Raw genomic sequence first — 27859 nt, 5'->3', positions numbered from 1 at the left:
GTTCTCCCTCACACACCTCTCAACCTGTCTTCACCTCACATTCACCCATCTCTCTACCTAGTTCCACACCTCTCCTTCGCTCATCTCTCTACCCAACATCATTTCTTTCCCACAAAAACCCATGCCACTAATTATTTTTAGTTTAAGAATGCACTATCCAACATAGTTGGTGGTGTTTACGGTGTTCTATGCACACCATGTTCTCCTTTCTACGATGAACAAACAGGAGTCGAATGTAATCTTTAACCATGTTAGTATTTGTAATCACCACCGGGTTGGGCAGCAGCTCAGGTCATTGTATTTAACAGTTCGGTCATTGAGTGAAATATAATTGAATTCTCTCTTAAAACATGACAGGAATGGCATGTATATTTCAAGTCATAGATTGTACAGACTCGACTTCTATTTAGTAGTCAGTTGTGCATAATTTTAAGTAAGGGTGCTACACAAAATTACCGGATTGTTCATTATGCAGCGGATCTTCTTGATGGTTAAGTGGCATTAGACCTTAGTTCTACCTTTCTGTTATGGACGGTTAGTCTGTCAGATTTCCTGCCCATCTGTATCTCTATGAGGTGGTAACCAGTACACCTGATTTATATATTAATATCATGAACAAGAGGTCACTATTGGAAGTTGAAAACTCAGATGAGTCAAAGGAATGTTTGGAAGTATTTCTTCAGTCATAGAGTTGTCAGGAGGTGGTATAGTCTGGGAAGTGATGTAGTGGAGGCAGAAACCATATATAGTTTTAAGACGAGGTATGATAACGCTCATGAAGCAAGGAGAGAGAGAGAGGACATAGTAGCGATCAGTGATGAGGCGGGCTCAAGAGCTATGTCTCTACCCCTGCAACCACTAATAGGTACGTACACACACACACACACACACACACACACACACACACACACACACACACACACACACACACACACGCACACACACACAAATGTAGTCCCCATCTTCAAGAAAGGACACAGAAATGAATCACTGACGTGTATAGTATTCAAAGTCATGGAGAAGATTATCAGGAGGAGAGTGGTGGAGCACCTGGAGCGGAACAAGAAGATGAACGACAGCCAGCACGGATTCATGGGAGGCAAATCCTGTGCCACAAACCTACTAGAGTTTTATGACAAGGTAACTGAAGAAAGAAATGAGAGGAAGGGGTGGGTTGATTGCATATTCTTGGACACAGTTCCTCACAATAGATTAGTACAGAAGCTAGAGATCAGGCAAATATAACAGGAAGGGCACTGCAGTGGATCAGAGAATACCTAACAGGGAGGCAACAGCGAGTCAAGGTCCGTGATGAAGTATCATAGTGGGCACCTGTGACGAACGGGGTCCCACAGGGGTCAGTCCAGAGACCAGTGCAGTCCTGAGACCAGTGCTGTTCTTGGTATATGTGAACGACATGACGGAAGGGATAGACTCAGAAGTGTCCCTGTTTGCAGATGATGTGAAGTTAATGAGGAGAATTAAATCAGACGCGGACCAGACAGGTCTACAAAGAGACCTGGACAGGCTGGATGCGTGGTCCAGCAACTGGCTCCTAGAATTTAACCCCACCAAATGCAAAGTCATGAAGATCGGAGAAAGGCAAAGAAGACCTCAGACAGAGTATAGGCTAGGAGGCCAAAGACTGGAAACCTCACTCAAGGAGAAAGATCTAGGAGTGAGTATAATACCGAGTACGTCGCCAGAAGCACATATTAGCCAGATAACTGCTGCGACATATGGGCGCCTGGCAAACCTGAGAATAGCGTTTTGGTACCTTAGTAAGGAATCGTTCAAGACTTTATACACTGTGTACGTCAGGCCTATACTGGAGTACGCAGCACCAGTTTGGAACCCACACCTGGTCAAACACGTCAAGAAATTAGAGAAAGGGCAAAGGGTTGCAACAAGGCTGGTTCCAGAGCTAAGGGGAATGTCCTACGAAGAAAGGTTAAGGGAAATCGGTCCGAAGACACTGGAGGACAGGAGGGTCATGGGAGACATGATAACGACATACAAAATACTGCGTGGAATAGACAAGGTGGACAGACAGGATGTTCCAGATATGGAACACAGAAACAAGGGGTCACAATTGGAAGCTAAAGACTCGGATGAATCAGAGGGATGTTAGGAAGTATTTCTTCAGCCACAGAGTTGTTAGGAAGTAGAATAGTCTGGCAAACGATGTAGTGGAGGCAGGAACCATACGTAGTTTTAAGACGAGGTATGATAAAGCTCATGGAGCAGGAAGAGGGAGGACCTAGTAGCGGTCAGTGAAGAGGCGGGGCCAGGAGCTGAGTCTCGACCTCTGCAACCACAATTAGGTGAGTACACACATGCACACACACACACACACACACACACACACACACACACACACACACACACACACACACACACACACACACACACAAACACCAAACACTCTAAATCAAAACACCCATGCCACATCCAATGCCCCCACCCACTACATTACAAACTCCACCCCCACAGCAACAACCCATAGTTCCTTACCAGGTCTCCCGCTTCCCCAACCCCAATATACCTCCCAGACCACAGTCTTAGAATAGAAGTTGAAGGTGTGGTATACAAATGCAGATGGAATAACAAACAAGTATGAGGAGTGGCACGAAAGAATCAAAGAGACATCCCCAGACATAATAGCACTCACAGAAACAAAACTCACCAGAATAATAACAGATTCAATCTTTCCATCCGGATACCAAATCCTCAGGAAAGACAGAGGGAGGAGAGGGGGAGGAGGAGTCGCACTGCTCATTAAAAACCAGTGGGGTTTTGAGAAAATGGAAGGAATGGATGGCACGGGCGAAAGGGACTACTTAGTAGGAACAATCCAGTCTGAGGGACATAAGGTGATAATTGCAGTAATGTACAACCCACCACAGAACTGCAGGAGGCCAAGAGAAGAATATGATGAGAGCAACAGAGCAATGATCGACACACTAGCCGAGGTGGCCAGGAGAGCACACATGGGGGGAGCAAAGTTACTAGTTATGGGTGATTTCAATCACAAGGAGATTGACTGGGAAAACCTGGAACCCCATGGGGGTCCCGAAACATGGAGAGCCAAGATGATAGATGTGGTACTGGAAAACCTCATGCATCAACATGTTAGAGACACTACCAGAGAGAGAGGAGAGGATGAACCAGCAAGGCTGGACCTTGTATTCACCATGAGTAGTTCGGACATCGAGGGTATCATGTATGAAAGGCCCCTGGGAGCTAGTGATCATGTGGTTCTGTGCTTCGACTACATAGTTGAGCTCCAAGTGGAGAGAGTAGCAGGAATAGGCTGGGAAAAACCAAACTTCAAAAGGGGGAACTACTCAGGCATGAGGAACTTCCTTCAAGACATTCATTGGGAGAGGGAACTGACAGGAAAACCAGTACAAGAAATGATGGACTATGTAGCAACAAAATGCAAGGAGGCAGAGGAGAGGTTTGTTCCCAAGGAAAACAGAAATAATGGGAAGAACAGAACGAGTCCTTGGTTCACCCAAAGGTGTAGGGAGGCAAAAACTAGGTGTACTAGAGAATGGAAAAGGTACAGAAGACAGAGAACTCAGGAAAATAAAGAAATCAGCCGAAGAGCCAGAAACGAATATGCACAGATAAGAAGGGAGGCTCAGAGACAATATGAAAATGACATAGCATCAAAAGTAAAGACTGACCCGAAGCTGTTGTACAGCCACATCAGGAGGAAAACAACAGTCAAGGACCAGGTAATCAGACTGAGGAAGGGTGATGAGGAATTCACAAGAAACGACCAAGAGGTATGTCAGGAGCTCAACACAAGATTTAAAGAGGTATTTACAGTGGAAACCAGTAGGACTCCAGGAAATCAGAACAGGGGGGCACACCAGCAAGTGCTGGATGAGGTACATAGAACCAAGGAGGAGGTGAAGAAGTTGCTATGCGAACTTGACACCTCAAAGGCGGTGGGACCAGACAACATCTCTCCATGGGTCCTTAAAGAGGGAGCAGAGATATTGTGTGAGCCATTAACAAAGATCTTCAACACATCATTTGAAACTGGGCAACTCCCTGAGGTATGGAAAATGGCAAATGTAGTCCCAATTTTTAAAAAGGGAGACAGACATGAGGCACTAAACTACAGACCTGTATCACTAACGTGTATAGTATGCAAGGTCATGGAGAAGATCATCAGGAGGAGAGTGGTGGGGCACCTGGAAAGAAACAAGTGTATAATTGACAACCAGCACGGTTTCAAGGAAGGAAAATCCTGTGTCACAAACCTACTAGAGTTTTATGACAAGGTGACAGAAGTAAGACAAGAGAGAGAGGGGTGGATCGACTGCATATTTTTGGACTGCAAGAAGGCCTTCGACACAGTTCCTCACAAGAGGTTACTGCAAAAGCTAGAGGATCAGGCACACATAACAGGAAAGGCACTGCAATGGATCAGAGAATATCTGACAGGGAGGCAACAACGAGTCATGGTACGCGACGAGGTGTCAGAGTGGGCGCCTGTGACAAGCGGGGTTCCACAGGGGTCAGTCCTAGGACCTGTGCTGTTCTTGGTATATGTGAACGACATAACGGAAGGGATAGACCCAGAAGTGTCCTTGTTTGCAGATGATGCGAAGTTAATGAGAAGAATCAAATCGGATGAGGATCAGGCAGGACTACAAAGAGACCTGGACAGGCTACAAGCCTGGTCCAGCAACTGGCTCCTTGAATTTAACCCTGCCAAATGCAAAGTCATGAAGATTGGGGAAGGGCAAAGAAGACCGCAGACACAATATAGTTTAGATGGCCAAAGACTGCAAACCTCACTCAAGGAAAAAGATCTGGGGGTGAGTATAACACCGAGCATATCTCCTGAGGCGCACATCAATCAGATAACTGCTGCAGCATACGGGCGCCTGGCAAACCTACGGATAACGTTGCGATACCTCAGTAAGGATTCCTTTAAGACTCTGTATACCATTTACGTCAGGCCCATACTGGAGTATGCAGCACCAGCTTGGAATCCACACCTAGTCAAGCACGTCAAGAAATTAGAGAAAGTGCGAAGGTTTGCAACAAGACTAGTCCCAGAGCTACGGGGATTGTCCTACGAAGAAAGGTTGAGGGAAATCGGCCTGACGACACTGGAGGACAGGAGGGTCAGGGGAGACATGATAACGACATATAAAATACTGGGCGGAATAGACAAGGTGGACAAAGACGGGATGTTCCAGAGAAGGGACACAGACACAAGAGGTCACAATTGGAAGTTGAAGACTCAGATGAATCAAAGGGATGTTAGGAAGTATTTCTTCAGTCATAGAGTAGTCAGGCCGTGGAATAGCCTAGAAAGTGACGTAGTGGAGGCGGGAACCATACATAGTTTTAAGGCGAGGTATGATAGAGCTCATGGGGCAGGGAGAGAGAGGACCTAGTAGCAATCAGCGAAGAGGCGGGGCCAGGAGCTGTGAATCGACCCCTGCAACCACAAATAGGTGAGTACAAATAGGTGAGTACACACACACACACACACACACACACACACACACACACACACACACACACACACACACACACTCACGCGCACACGCACGCACACACACGCACACCCACGCGCGCGCGCGCACACACACACACACACACACACACACACACACACACACACACACACACACACACACACACACACACACACACACACACACACTATATATATATATATATATATATATATATATATATATATATATATATATATATATATACATATACATATGTTTATATATATCAACACAAAGAACTTTATCCATGAAAGCAAAGAAGGGAATGTATGAGAGTATAGTATGCACAGCGCTCCGGACCAGCAAAATGTGAGCAGTCATGAAGGTTTCTTCACGAAATTCAATTTCAATAACATAAATATACAATAGGACCAAGTAAACCGTGTCCTAAATGAAACAAGCTGGGAAGATATCCTAAACAACGCGGACCCGAACATCTGCCTTGAAAAAAATGAATTTTGTGGTTCGTGAGAACTGCTCAAGACACATTCCATTAAGAAAAAGAAAGAGACGTAAACTAGAAAGAGAGAGATGTTCCCTATACAGACAAAGACGAAGAGTCAGAGCTGATGAGTGTGGCCAATATATCTGAAATACGAAGGGATGCACTAGTCAATGAAATTGCAAATATCGAACTTGAGCTGAAGGAATCTTATAGGAGACAAGAATCACAGGAAGAACTAAAAGCCATAAAGGAAACTGAAAAAAAAAATACTTCTTCTCTTATGCCAAATCTAAGGGAAAAACAACATCCAGTATTGGGACCCTGCTTAGGCAGGATGGGACATACACAGATGACAGCCAAGAAATGAGTGAGATACTAAAGTCCCAATATGACTCAGTGTTCAGCGATCCACTGCCCACTCTAAGGGTCGACAATCCAAATGAATTCTTCATGAACGAAACCCAAAATTTGGTCATCCCAAAATTCTCGGATATCATTATAATTTCACAAGATTTTGAAGAGGCAATTAATGACATGCCCATGCACTCTGCCCCAGGCCCAGACTCATGGAACTCCGTGTTCATCAAGAACTGCAAGAAGTCCTTGTCGCGTGCCTTCAGCATTTTATGGAGAGGGAGCATGGACACAGGGGTCATCCCACACTCACTAAAAATAACAGACATAACCCCACTCTACAAAGGTGGCAGTAAAACAATTGCAAAGAACTACAGACCGATAGCACTAACATCCCATATCATAAAAATCTTTGAGAGGGTTCTAAGAAGCAAGATAGCCAACCACCTAGATACCCATCAGTTACACAACCCAGGGCAATACGGGTTTAGAGCAGGTTGCTCCTGCCTGTCCCAGCTGCTGGACCACTATGACAAGGTCATAGGTGCTGTAGAGGATAAACAAAATACAGATGTAGTATACACAGACTTTGCAAAAGCTTTCGACACGTGTGACTATGGTGTAATAGCACACAAAATGCGTGATAAAGGAATAACGAGAAAAGTTGGTAGATGGATCTACAACTTGCTGACAAATAGAACACAAAGAATAATAGTAAACAGAGTGAAGTCCCAGGCAGCCACGGTAAAAAGCTCTGTTCCACAAGGCACAGTACTCGCTCCCATTCTATTCCTAATCCTCATTTCTGACATAGACAGAGATGTAAGCCATAGCTCCGTGTCTTCCTTTGTGGATGACACCCGGATTACCATACCAGTGACCTCCATCGAAGACACTGCGAGACTCCAAACGGACATCAACCAAATCTTCGAATGGGCCACTCAAAACAGTAAGAGGTTTAACGAAGAGAAATTTCAACTACTCAGATATGGAAAACTTGAAGAAATTAAAAATGTCAGGGTATACGACAAATTCTAACCATACAATAGAGCGGAAAAGTAATGTGAAGGACCTGGGAGTGATAATGTCAGAGAATCTCGCCTTCAAAAAGCACAACAATGTATCTACCTCATCCGCTAGGAAAATGATAGGATAGATAATGAGAACCTTCAAAACTAGGGACGCCAAGCCCATGATGATTCTCTTCAAATCGCTTGTGCTCTCTAGGCTGTAATACTGCTGTACACTAACGACCCCCTTCAAGGCTGGCGACATTGCAGACCTGGAGATTGTACTAAGAACTTTCATGACACGCACAAGTGCGACAAGGCACTTAAAGTACTGGGAACGGTTAAAGGTCCTTGATATGTATTCCCTCGAACGCAGGCGAGAGAGATACATGATAATATACACTTGGAAGGTCCTGGAGGAATTGGCACCAAACCTGCACACGAAAATCACTCCATATGAAAGCAAAAGACTCAGCAGGAGATGCAGCATTCCCCCGATGAAAAGCAGGGGCGGCACAAGCACACTGAGATACAACACAATAAGTGTCAGGGGCCCAAGACTCTTCAATTGCCTCCCAGCATACATAATGGGGATTACCAATAGACCCCTGGCTGTCTTGAACAAGGCACTGGACAGGCAGCTAAAGTCAGTACCTGACCAACCGGCCTGTGGTTCGTACGTCAGCTTGCGTGCGGCCAGCAGTAACAGCCTGGTTGATCAGACCCTGATCCACCATGAGTCCTGGCCTCAGACCGGGCTGCGGGGGCGTTGACCCCCGAAACCCTCTCCAGGTAAACTCCATGTATCAATGCTCTTGTATGGGTGTGAAGCATGGGTTGTGAATGTTGCAACAAGGAGGCTGGAGGAGGCAGTGTAGATGTCATGTCTGAGGGCAATGTGTGGTGTGAATATAATGCAGAGAATCAGTAGTTTGGAGATTAGGAGGAGGTGCGGGATTACCAAAAACTATTATCCAGAGGGCGGAGGAGGGGTTATTGAGATGGTTTGGATATGTAGAAAGTATGAAACGAAATAGAATGACTTCGAAAGTTTATAAATCTGTAGTGGAGGGAAGGCGGGGTAGGGGTCAGCCTTGGATAGGTTGGAGGGAGGGGGAAAAGGAGGTTTTGTGTGCGAGGGGCTTGGACTTCCAGCAAGCATGCGTGAACGTGTTAGGAGAAAATGGAAACAAATAGTTTTTAAGATTTGACGTGCTGTTGGAGTGTAAGCAAGGTAACATTTATGAAGGGATTCAGGGAAACCGGCAGGCCGGACTTGAGTCCTGGAGATAGAAAGTACAGTGCCTGCACTCTGAAGGAGGGGTGTTAATGTTGCAGTTTTGTAGCTGTAGTGTGAGCATGCTTCTGGCAAGACAGTGATGGAGTGAATGATGAAAGTTTTTCTTTACGGGTCACCCTGCCTTGGTGGGAAACGGCCGATGCGTTAATAAAAAAATAAGTAAATAAACACGTTGTCCGTCTCCCACCGAGGCAGGGTGACCCGAGAAAGAAACACTTTCGTTATCATCCATCATTCACTCATCGCTGTCTTACCTAAGACGTGCAGATACGACATTTCAGATGTCCCTCCTGACAGCAAATAACCCAACCTCTTCTGTAGATTGCAGTCACTGTATTGGTGTGTGTCTACTCATCTAGCTGTACTCAGTTGTGGTTGCAGGCGTCGAGTCATAGCTCCTGGCCCCGCCTCTTCACTAGTTGCTACAAGGTCCACTGTCTCCATGCTCCATTTATGGATCCTGCTTCCACTACATCACTCTCCAGATTGTTCCACTTCCTGACGACACTGACAAGAAATTCTTCCTGACATCCCTGTGACTCATCTGAGCTTTCAACTTGCAGCTGTGACCCCTTGTTGCTGTGTCCCATATCAAACATTCTGGACCTGTCCACCTTGTCAATTTCACTTAGTATTTTATATATCGTTATCATGTCCACCCATCTTTTCTGTACTCCAGTGTCATAAGGTTGATTTCCATTAACCTCTCCTCCTTTTGCACTTTCTCTAATTTCTTGACGCGTTTGATCAGGCGTGGGCTCCATACTCGTGCTACATACTCCAATATGGGCCTGACGTACACAGTGTACAGTGTCTTGAATGACTCCTTATTTAGAGGTCGAACCGCTATTTTTAGGTTTGCCAGGCGCCCTTATACAGCAGCAGTTATTTGGCTGATGTGCACCTCAGATATGTTCTGTATGATGCTCACCCCAAGATCTTGTTCCTTGAGTGAGTTTTGCGGCCTTTGACTTCCTAGGTTGTGCTGTGTCTGCAGTCTTCTTTGTCCTTCCCCAAACTTTATGACTTTGCAATTGCCTAGGTTAAACTAGGAACCATTTGTCAGACCAGGCTTGCAGCCTGTCTAAGTCTCCTGGTAGGCTTACGTGATCCTCATCCACTTGTATTCTTCTTATTAGCTTCACATCATCTGCAAACAGGGACACTTCTGTATCTTTCCCTTCTGTCATATTAACCACTTATACTAGAAAGAGCACCCGACCTAGGACTGATTCTTGTGGAACCAAACTCGACACATGCACCCACTGTGACACCTCATCGCGTACCAACACACGTTGTTTCCTCCCTGTTAGGTATTACCTGATCCATTGCAGTACTCTCCCTACCGTTGCTGCCTGCTACTCTAGCTTTTCAACCAGTCTCTTGTCTGATATTGTATCAAAAGCCTTCTTACAGTCGAAGGATATGTAGTCTACCCATCCCTCTCTTACCTGTCTTACTTCTGTTATCTTGTCGTAGGTTTGTGATACAGGATTTCCCTTCCTTAAAGACATGCTGGTTGTCATGTACAAGCCAATTCCTTCCTAGGTGCTCCACCACTCTTCTCCTGATAATCTTTTCCATAACTTTACATACTTTAAATGTCAGCAACACATGTATGTAGTTTAGTGCTACCTGTCTGTCTCCTTTCTTAAAAATTGGGACTACGTTTGCTGTCTCCCACACTTAGGTAGTTGAGTTATCTAGCTCACTTAGCAGCCTCTTCACCTTCTTGGTTGTGTGTATTGTGTCCAGGACTTGTTGGTGTACCCCACTTTTCCGACTTTCTGGAGTCCTTTCTCTCAACTTAAAACACTTCATTAAGTATGTGAAGAGCTCTTCACATACTTCTCGGTCGTTCCTTGTGATCCCCACTCCTTCCTTCCTCAACCTGATTACCTGGTCTTGGACTGTTGTTTTCCTCCTGATGTGGGTATACAGTGTCTTCGGGTCAGATTTGGCTTTCAACGCTTTGTCCTTTTTAATATTGCCGCTGGGCCTCCCTCCTTATCTGTGCGAATTCGTTTCTGGCTCTTCGACTAATCTCCTCATTTTCCTGGGTCCTTTGTCTTCTATACTTTTCCATTCTCTAGCGTATTTAGTTTTGTCGTCTCTTCACCTTTGGGTGAACCAAGGGGTCGTCCTGGTCTTCCCAATATTTCTGTTACACTTGGGTACCAACCTTTATTCTGCCTCCTTGCATTTTGTTGTCATGTATTCCATCATTTCATTTACTGATTTTTTGCCAATGATCCTCATTCAGGAAATTTTTCATGCCTGTGGAGTTCCCTCTGTTGTAGTTTGGCTTCTCCTCTCCTACTATTCCTGTTTCTCTCTCCACTTGTAACTCTACTATGTACTCGAAGCTCAGGACCACACGATCACTGGCTCTGAGGGACCTTTTTCATGTGATGGCCTCAATGTCTGAACTACTCAAGGTGAATTTGAGATCTAGCCCTACTGGTTCATCCTCTCCCCTCCTCTCTCTCTGAGAGTGTCCCTAACGTGTTGATGTATATGGTTTTCCAGTACCACCACCATCTTAGCCCTCCACGTTTCTGGTCCCCCATGTGACTACTGGTTTTACCAGTCAATTTCCTTGTGATTAAAATCACCCACAACTAGAAGCTTTGCCCTGCCCACGTGGGCCCTTCTTGTCACGTGAGCTAGTGCATCAACCATTGCTCTCTTGCTCTCATCATATTCTTGTCTTGGCCTCCTGCTATTATGTGGTGGGTTGTACATCACTGCAATCACCACCTTGGGACCCCCAGTCTGCAGTGTTTCTACTTTGTAGTTCCTTGCTTCCCCTCTGTCCCCTCTTTCCAACTCCTCAATACCCCACTGGTTTTTGATATGCATTGCAGCTCCTCCACCCTCTCTGTTGACTCTTTCTTTCCTCAGGATCTGATATCTATTGGAAAAGACTGGTTGTTATCATTCTGTGAGCTTAGTTTTCGTGAGTGCTATCTGGTGGTGTATCCATGATTCTTTTGTGTGTATGTGTGTGTGTGTGTGTGTTGAGAAATAGTTTAACAGCTAAGTTTAAAGTTTAAATATAAGGACACTTAGCTTAGAAAGACAGCTCTCATCCACACAGCTGCCCCTGCAGATGAGGTCTTGAGTAGCTGTCTTGATCATTTTTCAACGGGCTGAAATTAATTATATTATGTAAACAATAAATTACCCCTAGGGGGTGTTATGTCAGCATATTTCATTCACTGATGACTGACTTACGTACTTGTGTGGACTCAAAAGTCCGCACCTCACTGCCGACTATAGGTTGATTACAACTCCTTGCGACTCAAGAACTGCGCAGTCTCCCGTACTACAAGAAATCTATAACACACTTTGCTCTTGTAGCGTGAGCTACGGTGTTCTTCACACCTTCGACAGATATCGGTGACTTGATAGAAACTGAAGTGTCCTTGGATGTCCACGTCTTCCATAGTCTAGGAATACGCACACTGGTACACTATGTTCCACAAGATTTGTCTTTATTGTTCACAATCTTATCACTAAAGAAGCTGATCACACTTCTCTGTAAGTGTTTATTGTGTTTTGTGAGACACTTTGTTCACACTAACGCACAGATCAGTGTTCTTTGTTGGTTATCCTGGCGTCAGTGTGACTCTCAGTAGAGTCAGAAGTAATCTGAAGACGCCACAACCTCATACACCGTCACTACCCCTTGCACATAAAGGAAAAGCTGACCTCGTACCTTTTGCTTCCTTGCCACTTCCTCCATGAAGCAAAGCAGAATGCTTGATTCTTGCTGTCTTAAGCATAGACAACAATGTACACTATCTTTACCATGGTAATAAAGTGGGAGCAGGATGTTCCTTAATTGTCCTGCTAAGGTAAGAGATGGACTGTCTTTGATTAAACTACACTTTGCAACACTGGACCGCAAGGAGCGTCGAGCCACGTCGTATACTGATACTGCATCTGGGATCAATTACTCGCTGTAGCAGTAAACAAGATGCTTGCCCCTTCTGAGAGGGCTGGGCCCCTCAGGGCTGAAGGGGGCTGATACCCCCCTCCTGGAGAAAATTTCTCCACAGTGTGTGTGTGTGTACTCACCTAGTTGTACTCACCTAGTTGAGGTTGCGGGGGTCGATTCCGAGCTCCTGGCCCCGCCTCTTCACTGATCGCTACTAGGTGTCACTCCCTGAGCCGTGAGCTTTATCATACCTCTGCTTAAAGCTATGTATGGATCCTGCCTCCACTACATCGCTTCCCAAACTATTCCACTTACTGACTACTCTGTGGCTGAAGGAATACTTCCTAACATCCCTGTGATTCATCTGTGTCTTCAACTTCCAACTGTGTCCCCTTGTTACTGTGTCCAATCTCTGGAACATCCTGTCTTTGTCCACCTTGTCAATTCCTCTCAGTATTTTGTATGTCGTTATCATGTCCCCCTATCTCTCCTGTCCTCCAGTGTCATCAGGTTGATTTCCCTTAACCTCTCCTCGTAGGACATACCTCTTAGCTCTGGGACTAGTCTTGTTGCAAACCTTTGCACTTTCTCTAGTTTCTTTACGTGCTTGGCTAGGTGTGGGTTCCAAACTGGTGCCGCATACTCCAATATGGGCCTAACGTACACGGTGTACAGGGTCCTGAATGATTCCTTATTAAGATGTCGGAATGCTGTTCTGAGGTTTGCTAGGCGCCCATATGCTGCAGCAGTTATTTGGTTGATGTGCGCTTCAGGAGATATGCCTGGTGTTATACTCACCCCAAGATCTTTTTCCTTGAGTGCGGTTTGTAGTCTCTGGCCCCCTAGACTGTACTCCGTCTGCGGTCTTCTTTGCCCTTCCCCAATCTTCATGACTTTGCACTTGGTGGGATTGAACTCCAGGAGCCAATTGCTGGACCAGGTCTGCAGCCTGTCCAGATCCCTTTGTAGTTCTGCCTGGTCTTCGATCGAGTGAATTCTTCTCATCAACTTCACGTCATCTGCAAACAGGGACACCTCAGAGTCTATTCCTTCCGTCATGTCGTTCACAAATACCAGAAACAGCACTGGTCCTAGGACTGACCCCTGTGGGACCCCGCTGGTCACAGGTGCCCACTCTGACACCTCGCCACGTACCATGACTCGCTGCTGTCTTCCTGACAAGTATTCCCTGATCCATTGTAGTGCCTTCCCTGTTATCCCTGCTTGGTCCTCCAGTTTTTGCACCAATCTCTTGTGTGGAACTGTGTCAAACGCCTTCTTGAAGTCCAAGAAAATGCAATCCACCCACCCCTCTCTCTCTTGTCTTACTGCTGTCACCATGTCATAGAACTCCAGTAGGTTTGTGACACAGGATTTCCCATCCCTGAAACCATGTTGGCTGCTGTTGATGAGATCATTCCTTTCTAGGTGTTCCACCACTCTTCTCCTGATAATCTTCTCCATGATTTTGCATACTATACATGTCAGTGACACTGGTCTGTAGTTTAATGCTTCATGTCTGTCTCCTTTTTTAAAGATTGGGACTACATTTGCTGTCTTCCATGCCTCAGGCAATCTCCCTGTTTCGATAGATGTATTGAATATTGTTGTTAGGGGTACACATAGCGCCTCTGCTCCCTCTCCTGTGTGTGTGTGTGTGTGTGTGTGTGTGTGCGTGCGCGCGCGTGCGTGCGTGCGTGCGTGCGCGCTCGCGCAAGAAATTTGAACGAGTTGCGTATTTACAAATTTTACGCTATAATTATACATATATATGCACGGGTTATGCAACAGTTTGGCAGTAGTTATGAACGTGTTTTTTGCACGAGTGATGAACGAATTATACACTGGTTATTCACGAATTATTTCTGAGTTAGGCAGGATATTTGAACTAGGTATTCACGGATAATACAGGAATTATGCACTAATAATGAACAATTTTTGCATGAATCATCAACGAATTATTCATGGGTTTACCTGGAGTTTACCTGGAGAGGGTTTCGGGGGTTAACGCCCCCGCGGCCCGGTCTGAGACGAGACCTCATGGTGGATTAGAGTCTGATCAACCAGGCTGTTACTGCTGGCCACACGCAAGTTGACGTACGAACCACAGCCCGGCGGGTCAGGTATTGACTTTAGGTGCCTGTCCAGTGCCTTCTTGAAGACAGCCAGGGGTCTATTGTTAATTCCCATTATGTATTCTGGGATTCAATTGAACAGTCTTGGGCCCCGGACACTTATTGTGTTGTCTCTCAGTGTATTCGTGGCGCCCCTGCTTTTCATCAGGGAAATGCTGCATCTATTGCCGAGTCTTTTGCTTTCATATGGAGTGATTTTCGTATGCAGGTTTGGTACGAATTCCTCCAGGACCTTCCTAGTGTATATTATCATGTATCTCTCTCGCCTGCGTTCGAGGGAATACAGATCAAGGACCTTTAGCCGTTCCCAGTAGTTTAGGGGCCTTATCGCACTTAAGTGTGCCGTGAAAGTTCTTTGTACACTCTCCAGGTCTGCAATGTCGCCAGCCTTGAAGGGGGCCATTAGTGTCCAGCAGCATTCCAGCCTAGAGAGCACAAGCAATTTGAAGAAAATCATCATGGGCTTGGCGTCCCTAGTTTTGAAGGTTCTCATTATCCATCTATCATTTTCCTAGCGGATGAGGTAGATACATTGTTATGGTCTTTGAAGGCGAGATCCTCTGAGATTATCACTCCCAGGTCCTTCACATTACTTTTCCGCTCAATTGTATGGTTAGAATTTGTCGTATACCCTGACATATTTTTAATTTCTTCAAGTCTCCCATATCTGAGTAGTTGAAATTTCTCCTCGTTGAACTTCATATTGTTTTGAGTGGCCCATTCGAAGATTTGGTTGATGTCCGCTTGGAGTCTCGCAGTGTCTTCGATGGAGGTCACTGTCATGGTGATCCGGGTGTCATCCGTCATCTGTCAGAAATGAGGATGAGGAATAGAATGGGAGAAAGTACTGTGCCTTGTGGAACAGAGCTTTTTACCATGGCTGCCTGGGACTTTACTGTTTACTATTACTCTGTGTTCTATTTGTCAGCAAGTTGTAGATCCATCTACCAACTTTTCTCGTTATTCCTTTATCACGCATTTTGTGTGCTATTACACCATAGTCACACGTGTCGAAAGCTTTTGCAAAGTCTGTGTATACTACATCTGTATTTTGTTTATCCTCTACAGCACCTATGACCTTGTCATAGTGGTCCAGCAGCTGGGACAGGCAGGAGCAACCTGCTCTAAACCCGTATTGCCCTGGGTTGTGTAACTGATGGGTATCTAGGTGGTTGGCTATCTTGCTTCTTAGAACCCTCTCAAAGATTTTTATGATATGGGATGTTAGTGCTATCGGTCTGTAGTTCTTTGCAATTGTTTTACTGCCACCTTTGTAGAGTGGGGTTATGTCTGTTATTTTTAGTGAGTGTGGGATGACCCCTGTGTCCATGCTCCCTCTCCATAAAATGCTGAAGGCACGCGACAAGGACTTCTTGCAGTTCTTGATGAACACGGAGTTCCACGAGTCTGGGCCTGGGGCAGAGTGCATGGGCATGTCATTAATTTCCTTTACAAAGTCTTATGGAGTTAGAATAATATCCGAGAATTTTGGGATGACCAAATTTTGGGTTTCGTTCATGAAGAATTCATTTGGATTGTCGACCCTTAGAGTGGGCAGTGGATCGCTGAACACTGAGTCATATTGGGACTTTAGTATCTCACTCATTTCTTGGCTGTCATCTGTGTATGTCCCATCCCGCCTAAGTAGGGGCCCAATACTGAATGTTGTTATGCATGAGTATGCATGAATTATGCATGAGTAAGGAAAGATATGCATGTGTTATGAGCTAGTTATTCAAGAAATGCACACTGTTCGAGATGCACTAATTATGAATGAAATGCAAAACTTGTGCAGCAGTTATCAACTAATCATGTAGGAGCCATGAGTAGATGTTATGATTTCTTTATAAAATTCTTCCTTGTTAGTTGTCTTCTTCACGTTAAACATTGTCCACACTGTCATTGTCAAAACTGTCAGTATTTTCGATACTGTCAGCACTCTCAATACTGCCAACACTCAACACTGTCAGCACTGTCTACACTCAACACTGGCGACATTACAGTTTCATTAATATTTCAGATCTGGAAACACTCTGTGGGAACTACACAGCAGAAGAAAGAAGGTACGTAAGTTAGAAACTAGTAAGTCCTTGTAGAAAATGTATGTAACTTAGAAACTAGTAAGAACATAGTATAAACATAGCTTAAGAGGCTCTAGCTTTCATGTACAGAATGTATGTATCTTAGAAACCTGAAACTCTCTATAGAGAAAGTATGTGTCTTAAAGAGGTAGGTCTAAATTTAGAGGTAGTTTATATTTTAGAAACTAACTTCCCTTCACAGAGAATGAACGTATTTTTGAAACTAGATTTTTCAGACAGTAAGTATTCTAAGCTACTTCAGTCTTCATACAGAGTCATGTGTCTTAGAAGCTAGAACCTCGAAATAGAGAATGTTTGTATATTTACACAAGAGTCTTCATATAGGAAAAGTATGTCTTGGTAACTGATTGATCAGTAGGGTAAAAAAAAATGTGTCTCATACAACTATCTTTAATACAGACAAAGTATGAATAGTTAGGATTAGCCTTTGCCCCAAGATTTTCAGGCATTTGGGCAGAAATAATTAGAGAAAAATCTTAAAATTGGTGGACACCTAGAGACGTGAACCCGGACAAATATACGTAAAATGCCATAGCGTCCAACCCAGGTATATACGGACGTTTAAAAAAACAATAGTCGCCGTTTAGGAAAATGTTTAAACCTAAATAGCTGATAAGTTAATATTTAATAACAAATAACAATTGAGTATAAGGTGTTCAGATGGACGTCTGATATTTAATAACAATTGAGTATAAGTTGTTCAGATGGACGTCTGATATTTAATAACAATTGAGTATGAGTTGGTCAGATGGACGTCTGATATTTAATAACAATTGAGTATAAGTTGTTCAGATGGACGTCTGATATTTAATAACAATTGAGTATAAGTTGTTCAGATGGACGTCTGATATTTAATAACAATTGAGTATAAGTTGCTCAGATGGACGTCTGATATTTAATAACAATTGAGTATAAGTTGCTCAGATGGACGTCTGATATTTAATAACAATTGAGTATAAGTTGTTCAGATGGACGTCTGATATTTAATAACAATTGAGTATAAGTTGTTCAGATGGACGTCTGATATTTAATAACAATTGAGTATAAGTTGTTCAGATGGACGTCTGATATTTAATATGCTGTGGATTTTTTCTTGTTACTATGTTTATAAAAAAAGAAAACTAAATAAATATAAATTTATGTAGAAAAAAAGGAGATAAGAGGATTTTCAGAGAAGTGGTCGGCTAAGTGAGGAAATACATTTCTCTAGAAAAGTTGAGGGAAAAAACTCTCCAAGTATATATGAAAATCATTATACATTTAACTAACCCTTCAGAAGTCACAAAAGATATTCGAAAAAAATAACTCGGAAGTTCCAGCAGGAAGCAAATTATTGATAGAAACTAGCTTCCAAAAAATTACGTAAATTTCAGTAATGATCACACACACACACACACACACACACACACACACACACACACACACACACACACACACACACACACACACACACACACACACACACACACACACACACAAATGCAGACGGAATAAAAAATAAGTGTGAGGAGTGACATGAAAGAATCAAGGAGACATCCCCAGACATGATAGCATTCACAGAAACAAAACTCACCAGAATGATAACAGATGCAATCTTTCCACCTGGATATCAAATCCTCAGGAAAGATACAGGGAGCAGAATGGGAGGAGTTGCACTAGTCATTAAAAACCGGTGGGGATTCGAAGAAATGGAAGGAATGGATAGAATGGGCCAATCTGAGGACCACAAAGTGACAATTGCAGTTATGTACAACCCGCCACAGAACTGCAGGAGGCCAAGAGAAGAATACGACGTGGGCAACAGAGCAATGGCAGATACACTAGCCGAGGTGGCCAGAAGAGCGAAGTTATTATTTTCTGGTGATTTCAATCACAAGGAGATTGACTGGGAAAACCTGGAGCCCCATGGGGGTCCCAAAACATGGAGAGCCAAGATGAAGGATGTGGTACTGGAAAACCTCATGGATCAAGATGTTAGAGACTACCAGAGAGAGAGGTGAGGCCGATCCAGCAAGACTGGACCTAGTATTCACCTTGAGTAGTTCGACATAGAGGATATAACGTACGAAAGGCCCTTTGGAGCTAGTGATCATGTGGTTCTGTGCTTTTATTACAGTTGAGCTACAAGTGGAGAGGGTAGCAGGAATAGGACAGGATAAACCAAACTACAAAAGGGGGCACTACACAGGCGTGAGGAACCTCCTACATGACGTTCAAAGGGAGATAGAATTAGCAGGAAAACCAGTAACAGAAACGATGGACTATGTGACAACAAAATGCAAGGAGGCAGAGAAGTTTGTTCCCAAAGGAAACAGAAATAATGGGTAGACCAGAACGATTCCTTAGTTCACCGAAAGTTGTAGGGAGGCAAGAACTAAGTGTGATGGAGAATGGAAAAAGTACAGAAGACAAAGGACCCAGGAAAATAGAGATTAGCAGAAGAGCCAGAAACGAATATGCACACATAAAAAGGGAGGCTCATCGACAATACGAAAATTACATAGCACTGAAAGTCAAGTCTGACCCGAAGCTGTTGTATAACCACATCAGGAGGAAAATAACAGCCAAGGACCAGGTAATCAGGCTGAGGAAGGAAGGTGGGGAGTTCACAAGAAACGACCGAGAGGTATGTGAGGAGCTCAACGTGAGATTTAAAGGAACATTCACAGTGGAAACAGGAAGGACTCCAGAAATTCAGAATAGGGAGGTACACCAACGAGTGTTGGATGAAATACACACAACCGAGGAAGAGGTGAAGAAGCTGCTATGTGAACTTGATACGTCAAAGGCGGTGGAACCAGACAACATCTCTCTGTGAGTCCTTAGAGATGGAGCAGAGATGCTGTGTGTGCCACTAATAAAAGTCTTTTAAACATTGAAACTGGGCAACTACCTCAGGTATGGAAAATGGAAAATGTAGTCGCAATTTTTAAGAAAGGAGAAAGTCATGAGGCATTAAACTACAGACTTGTGTCAATGACGTGTATAGTATGCAAAGTCATGGAGATCAGGAGAGTGGCAGAGCATCTAGAAAGACACATTCTTATAAACGAAAACCAGCACGGCTTCAGGGAAGGAAAATCCTGTGTCACAAACCTACTGAAGTTTTATGACAAGACACGAGAGAGAGGGTGGATAGACTGCATTTTCTTGGACTGCAAGAAGGCCTTCGACAAAGTTCCTCACAAGAGGTTAATGCAAAAGCTAGAGGATCAGGCACGCATAACAGGAATGGCACTGCAGTGTATCAGAGAATATCTGACATGGAGGCAACAACGAGTCACTGTACATGACGTGGTGTCAGAGTGGGCGCCTGCGATGAGAGGGGTCCCACAGGGGTCAGTCCTTGGACCAGAGCTATTTTTGGTATAAGTGAATGAGATGACGGAAGGGATAGACTCAGAAGTGTCCCTGTTTGCAGATGATGTGAAGTTAATGAGAAGAATTAAATCGGTCGAGGATCAGGCAGGACTACAAAGAAACCTGGACAGGCTACAAGCCTGGTCCAGGAACTGGCTCCTTGAATTTAACCCTGCCAAATGCAAAGTCATGAAGATCGGGGAAGGGTAAAGAAGACGCAGACAGGGTATCGTCTAGGTGGCCAAAGACTGCAAACCTCACTCAAGGAAAAAGATCTTGGGGTGAGTATAATACCGAGCACATCTCCTGAGGCGCACATCAATCAGATAACTGCTACAGCATACGGGCGTTTAAGAATAGCGTTCCGATACCTCAGTAAGGAATCGTTAAAAAGACTGTACATCATTTTCGTCAGGCCCATACCAGTTTGGAATCCACAAATGGTCAAGCACGTCAAGGAATTAGAGAAGGTGCAAAGGTTTGCAACAAGACTAGCCCAAGAGCTAAAGGATTGTCCTACGAAGAAAGGTTAAGGGATATCGGCCTGACGACACTGGAGGACAGGAGGGTCAGGGGAGACATGATAACGACGTATAAAATACTGCGAGGAACTGACAAGGTGGACAAAGACAGGATGTTCCAGAGATGGGACATAAAAACAAGGGATCACAATTGGAAGTTGAACTCTCCTATGAGTCAAAGGGATGTTAGGAAGTATTTCTTCAGTCATAGAGTTGTCAGGAAGTGGAATAGCCTAGAAAGCGACGTAGTGGAGGCAGGAACCATACATAGTTTTAAGACGGGGTTTGATTAAGCTCATGGAGCAGGGAGAGAGAGGACCTAGTAGCAATCAGTGAAGAGGAAGGGCCAGGAGCTATGACTTGACCTCTGCAACCACAAATAGGTGAGTACAAATAGGTGAGTACACACACACACACACACACACACACACACACACACACACACGTTGAACCGAAAGAGAAGAAACACTTTCATCATCACTCATTCCACCATTGTCTTGCCAGAGACGTGCCTCACTAAAGTTCAAACACTGCAAGATACCTCCGCCCCACCTTCAGAACATAGGCACTGTATTTCCCATCTCCAGGACTCAAGTAATGCTAACCGGTTTCCCTGAATCCCTTCTTAAACGTTACTTTGCTCACAGTCCAACAGCCCGTCAAGTAATAAAAACCATTTGCCTCCAATCGCTCCTGTCTAATTGCTCAAACATGTTTGCTGGACGTCTAAGCCCCTTTGCAGGCAAAACTTCTTTTACCTCCTCCTCCCAACCTTTTCTAAGACGACCCCTACCCAGACTTCCTTCCATTACACATTTATATGCCCTCCAAGTCATTCTGTTTTGTTCCATACTCAGCCCTCAAGATATTACATGTAGAGAGCCCACACCTTCTATTCTCCAAGCTATGGATTCTCTGTATAATATTCAGACATGACATCTTCACTTGTCTGTTCCAACAAGGTTTGTGTGTTGGTCTTACAATATTCTCATACATTTCCCTCTTTGTTTCCATGGATAACGTTCTTCGTCTACCAGAGACTCCTCAGTGCATCACTCATCTTTTTATCTTCATCAGTTCTGTGGTTCACTTCATCTTTCATAGACCTATCTGCTGGAAGGTCTATTCCCAAATTTCTGAATACATTCACTTCCTCCATACTTCCTTCAGTCTGATATTCAAACTTTGTTGTTTCCTATGTTCACTTTTAATTTCTTTCTTTTACATACTCTCCCAAACTCGTCCACCAACCTCTACATCTTCAGAATAGAGCATATATATATATATATATATATATATATATATATATATATATATATATATATATATATATATATATATATATATATATATATATATATATATATATAATGTCGTGCCGAATAGGTAATTGATCGATTACCAAGAACTCATTTAAAATTAAGTCCTGCCTAAAATTTTCTCTTATACATTTAAAGATATATTTTTTCGTTTACATTCATATAAAATTAATAATTTTGTACCAAAAGAACCTTAGGAAACTTACCTAACTTTATTATAACAAGCTCAATTTAATTTAACCTAATCCAACTATATATATTTTAAATACGTTTACAGTAATTTAATAATAAACAAACACAATGAAATATATTTTTTTCGTTAGGTTCGGAATGATTTTTGCGAAATAATTGCATACACGAATTTTCGCTTGCCTTATTCGGCAATAACTGCTTTGCTATTTAAGCCAAAATCGCAAATTTTACTTATTCGTCATTTCATATATATAAATAATTATATATATATATATATATATATATATATATATATATATATATATATATATATATATATATATATATATATATATTATGGGGGCCTTTGAATGAACTTTGTATAGAGGTTTGGTAAAGATAATACATATTTTAATGAAAAAAAGGGATATATAAGTAAATGAGATATGATATAAGGTATAATGACAGTAGTTTGTTGGGCTATGTATTGGTGAATAAAAGGTAGATAGGTAGATTTCAGGATATTCATGTTTACAGAGGGGCAACAGATAGATCATTTTTCAGTTAGGTTACGGTGATAGTAAAAGGCTGATAAGGTACAAATGGTATCAAAAAGAAAAGTGAAGGATTATAAACTAAAGTAGGAGGCAGTTAGGGTACGATATAAACAACTCTTGATAGAGGTATAAGGGAAGATTGAAAAATGCAGTGTTAGTGTTCAGCAGAAGTTTGTGGATATAGGAGGGTGGGTGCAGGAGGGAAGAAGAGTGATTGGTGGAATGATGAGGTAAAGTGAGTAATAAGAGAGGAAAAGTTAGCTTATGAAGGTTTTTACAAAGTAGAAATGACTTAAGAAGGGAGGAGTATATGGAGAGAAAAAGAGAGGTTAAGAGAGTGGTGAAGAATGTAACAGGAGAGCAAATAAAAGAGTAGGTGAGATGCTGTTAACAAAAAATTTGTTAACAAGCATAAGAAAGAGCTTTGGAGAACAAATGGACTTGTCAGTTAAAAATAGGAGGAGAGTGTTATTTGACGGGGAGTTGGAGATATCGGGAAGATGTAAGAAATATTTGAATAACTGTTAAATGTTAATAAGGTAGGGAAGCTGTGATATCGTGCATTGGTCAGGGAGGTATAACATTCTTTAGGAGTGAGGAAGAGCAAGATGTGAGCTGTGAGTGAAGGGATCAAGATAAAAATGTTAAAAACGGGTGGGGATGTAGTTTTGGAATGGTTACAGCTTTTACTGAATGAATGTATGGAAGAGGGTAAGGCGCGTAAGGATTGGCAGGAAACATGTATAGTTCCTTTGTATAAAGGCAAAAGGGATAAAAGAGAGCATAAAAAATATAAAGGAATAAGCCTGTTGAGTATACCTGGTAAGGTGTATGATAATTATCATTGAAAGAATTATGAGTAAGATGGAGAGCAAAATCGCAGATGAATAAGGAGGATTTAAGAAGGATAGAATGTGTGTAGACCAAGTGTTTACAGTGAAGCATTATAAGAGAAGAGTATTTAGATAAAGGTAAAGAGGTTTTCATTACATTTTTGGATTCCGAAAAGGCATATGATGTGGTGAATAGGGAAGCAATGAGGCAGATGTTGCAAGTGTAGGTTACTGAAAGCAGTTATGAGTTTTTTCGAGGACAGTGAGGCTCAGGTTAGAGTATGTAAGAGAGAGGAAGATTATTTCCCAGTAAACGTAGGGCTTAAACAGGGATGTTCAATATATATATAGACAGGGTTGTAAGAGAAGTAAATGCTCGGGTGTTGGCAAGAGGTGTAGGAGGAAAAGGTAAATAATCTAACACAAAGTGGGAGTTGTCACAGCTGCTTTTTGCTGATGACACTGTGCTTTCCTGAGATTCTGAAGAGAAGTTGCACAGGTTGGTCGATGAGTTTGGTAGGGTATGTAAAAGAAGGAAATTAAAAGTGAACATAGGAAAGAGTAAGGTGATGAGGATTACAAAAATTAGGAAATGAAAGACTGGATATCAAATTGGAGGGAGAGTGTATGTAGGAGGAGAATGTATTCAGATATTTGGGAGTAGATGTGTTAGGAGAAGGGGTATATGAAAGATGATTTGAATCACAGAATTGACGAGGGAAAAAAGGTGAGTAGTGCACTAGGTGTCTCTGGAGACAGAGAACATTATTCATGGAAGCAAAGAGGGGAATGTATGAGAGTATAGTTATACCAACACTCTTATATGGGTGTGAAGCATGGGTGGTGAATGTTGCAAGAAGGAGAAGGCCGGAGGCAGTGGAGATGCCACGTATTATCCAGAGGGTTGAGGAGGGGCTGTTGAGGTGGTTCGGACATGTAGAGAGGCTGGAACAAAATAGAATGACTTCGAGAGTGTATAAATCTGTAGTGGAGGGAAGGCGGGGTAGAGGTCGGCCTAGGAAATGTTGGAGGGAGGAGGGTAAAGGAGGTTTTGTGTGCGAGGGGCTTGGACTTCCAGCAAGCATGCGTGAGCATGTTAGATAGGAGTGAATGGAGACAAATGGTTTTTAGAACTTGACGTGCTGGTGGAGTGTAAGCAAGGTAACATTTATGAAGGGATTCGGGGAAATCGGCAGTCCGGACTTGAGTCCTGGAGATGGGAAGTACAGTGTCTGCACTCTGAAGGAAGGGTGTTAATGTTGCAGTTTTATAACTGTAGTGTAAAGCACACCTCTGGCAAGACAGTGATGGAGTGAATGATGATGAAAGTTTTTATTTTCTAGCCACCCTGCCTTGGTGGGAAGCGGCCGATGTGCTAATAAAAGAAAAAGTCGTGCCAATTTAGCCGAATCGCCGAATTTGTCATATTTGGCAAAGATATTTTATGCTGAACTAGCAGAATGAAAATTTGTTTTTCCCATAAATCAGCAAAGATCAGTCAGAACATAACGAAAAAATATATCATTGATTTGAAGAAATAAAATTAAAACTAACCTATTCTATATCTTGCAAAATTTAGGTATAAATTATACGCTTCTTCAAGTTAAGTTATTTGAGGAGTCTTCTGGATCACAGCACTGAGTCTCTGGACAAGGAAGCTATTCTGACTGGAGTCCTTGGTTTCCGTGATGAGTTTGTCACCCAACTCTTTAAGGAATCTGAGAGCGCGGTTACCACACGTTCCGAGTCTCCGATCCTATTAAGGCTAAACTTTAATACCTTGTCAGTCCACTATATTTTGTTTCTTCTGAGTCTCCCTGAAACAGGCAGGACCCCTCCCTCCCCCTCTATATGACTGGGTGTTAAGGACTCACAGGTAAGAACCCATTAGGGGCGAGGGGGAAGTGGGGATTGGCAAAGAATAGGTGGGAGAGATAAAATATTTTAGAGTAGGGAAAAGTGTCTGGACTAAACCCAACCGCTAGAGGGTGTTAAGATAGTTATCTTCCTGATCAACTTTCTTACTTTGACGTCCTCAGAGTGTGCCAGGAAACTCAGCAAGAAAACATCAGCCGTGAACTGGAATTACTTGGAAAGAATTTGACACAAACCATCAACCAAGCCGGGACAAGAAAGGAAAAACGAACGTTTGCAGAGGTTGGTCATTATTTGCTTTGTTTAGTTAGTGGCATACTTCTAATGATATTAAATGTAATTATCATACTATTGCAGTTATAGCACGTTGACGGTTATAGATATGTGAAAGTTATAGCACAGTGAGAGTTACAGTAATGTGACCGTCAAAATACTACGAAGTTATAGCATTCTAAGTGTTTTATGTTCCACTTAGATAATTATAGTGTTTTAACAGTTATAGTAAACAGTTAAGCTATAACATTCTGATACTGAAATTATTGCACTTTGTAACATGCCACTTAAACCATTATATGACGACATCATTAAAATTAGATTTTCAGCACAAACTTAGATATATTATTGCACTTTTATTGCTATATTATTGCTGTGTGTACTGCTAACAGCAATCTTCAATAAATATATTGAAACAGGGCAACTGCCTGAGGTGTGGAAGACAGCAAACGTAGTCCCAATTTTTAAGAAAGGCGACAGACAGGTAGCACTAAACTACAGACCAGTGTAACTGACATGTATACTATGTAAAATTAAGGAGAGACTTATCAGGAGAAGAATGGTGGAACACCTCCAAAGGAACGGGCTCATAAATGACATCCAGCACGGCATCAGGGGAAAATAAATCTTGCATAATAAACCTACTGGAATTCTACGATAAGGTAACACAATTACTTCTGTTACCTGATCATAGAACTTCAGTAAGTTTGTTATGTAAGAGAGAGGGATGGGTAGATTGCATCTTCTTGGTCTATAAGAAGGCTTTCAATTCAGTACCACACAAGACACTGGTTGAAACGCAGGGAACAGCAGAGAAAGTAATGCAGTGAATTAGGGAATACCTGACAGGAAGGAAACAAAGGGTGTTGGGACGTGACAAGGTGTCAGAGTGAGTGAATGTATCAAATGGGGTTCCACAAGGGTCAGTCTTGGGTCCGGTGCAGCTTCTAGGGAATTACATGACAGAAGGGATAGATTCAGATGTGTCCCTGTTTGCAAACGATGAGAAGCTAATGAGGAGAATACAAGCAGGCGAGAATCAGATAGCTTACAAGGACATCAGCACAGGCTGTAAACCTGGTCCGACAAATGGGTCCTGGAGTTTAGCCCCAGCAAGTGCAACGTTAGGAGGTCAAAGGCTACAAAATTCACTTAAGGAAATGGTTCTTGGGGTGAGCATCATACTGAGCACATCTCCTGAGGCACACATCAACCAAATAATAGCTGCAACATAGAGGCGCCTGGCAAACCTATGAATAGCATTTAGACATCTAAGTAAAGAGTCATTAAAGACACTGAATGCTGTGTACGTCAGGCCGATAATGTAGTATGCAGGCAGCATCAGTATGGAACCCCCACCTGGTTAAGCGCATCAGGAAATTAGAGAAACTGCAAACGTTCCAACAACACTATTCCTGGAGCTAAGTCGTATACCCTAAGACGAGAGGTTAAGGGAAATCACCTGACGACACTGGATGACACAAGGGATAAGGGAACATGATAAAGACATTGAAAATATTAAGAGAATTTGACATGGTGGATAGTGGCACTGTTTCAAAGATGGGACATAGCAACAAGGGGCACAGCTGGAAGTTAAAAACTCAGATGAGTCACAGAGATGTTAGGAAATATTTCTTAAGTCTGAGTTATCAGGAAGTGGAACAATCTGGAGAATGATGTAGTGGAGGCAAATCCATACTTAACTTTGAGAAGAGGTGCGATAAAAACTCTTGGAAAAGGAAGTGGAGTGGACTTGATTCCTGCAACCACAACTTGGTGAGTACACACACACACACACACACACACACACACACACACACACACAATGGGGGATGGGACACAGCAACAAGGGGACATAGTTGGAAGTTGAAGTAACAGACGAATCACAGGGATGTCAGGAAGTGGAACACCTAGAAAGAAATGAGCTCATCAACAACAACCCACACGGTTTCAATGACGGGAAATCCTGTGCCACGAACCTACTGGAGTTCTATGACAGGATGATAGCAGTAAGACAAGAGAGAGAGGGGTGGGTAGAATGCATTTTCTTGGACTGTAAGAAGGCGTTTGACACAGTTCCACACAAGAGATTAGTGCAAAAACTAAAGG

General features: G+C 42.9%; 1 protein-coding gene across 5 annotated transcripts in view; it reads left to right on the top strand.

Moving 5' to 3' along the window:
- LOC128700667 (adhesion G protein-coupled receptor L4) overlaps positions 1–27859 on the top strand; it is a 361845-nt gene that overhangs the window by 146537 nt on the left and 187449 nt on the right. For all 5 annotated transcript variants that reach the window (XM_070097077.1, XM_070097076.1, XM_070097073.1 and 2 more), the window contains 2 exons: positions 16760–16802; positions 25642–25759. In XM_070097077.1, the coding sequence (XP_069953178.1) occupies positions 16760–16802; positions 25642–25759 (161 nt within the window). The remainder of the gene's footprint in view (positions 1–16759; positions 16803–25641; positions 25760–27859) is intronic.

This window comes from Cherax quadricarinatus, chromosome 56, assembly GCF_038502225.1.
Source record: "Cherax quadricarinatus isolate ZL_2023a chromosome 56, ASM3850222v1, whole genome shotgun sequence".
In the NCBI taxonomy this organism is placed as follows: Eukaryota; Metazoa; Arthropoda; class Malacostraca; order Decapoda; family Parastacidae; genus Cherax; species Cherax quadricarinatus.
Note: the sequence above shows the minus strand (reverse complement) of the source record. Positions and strands in the feature narration are given on the sequence as shown.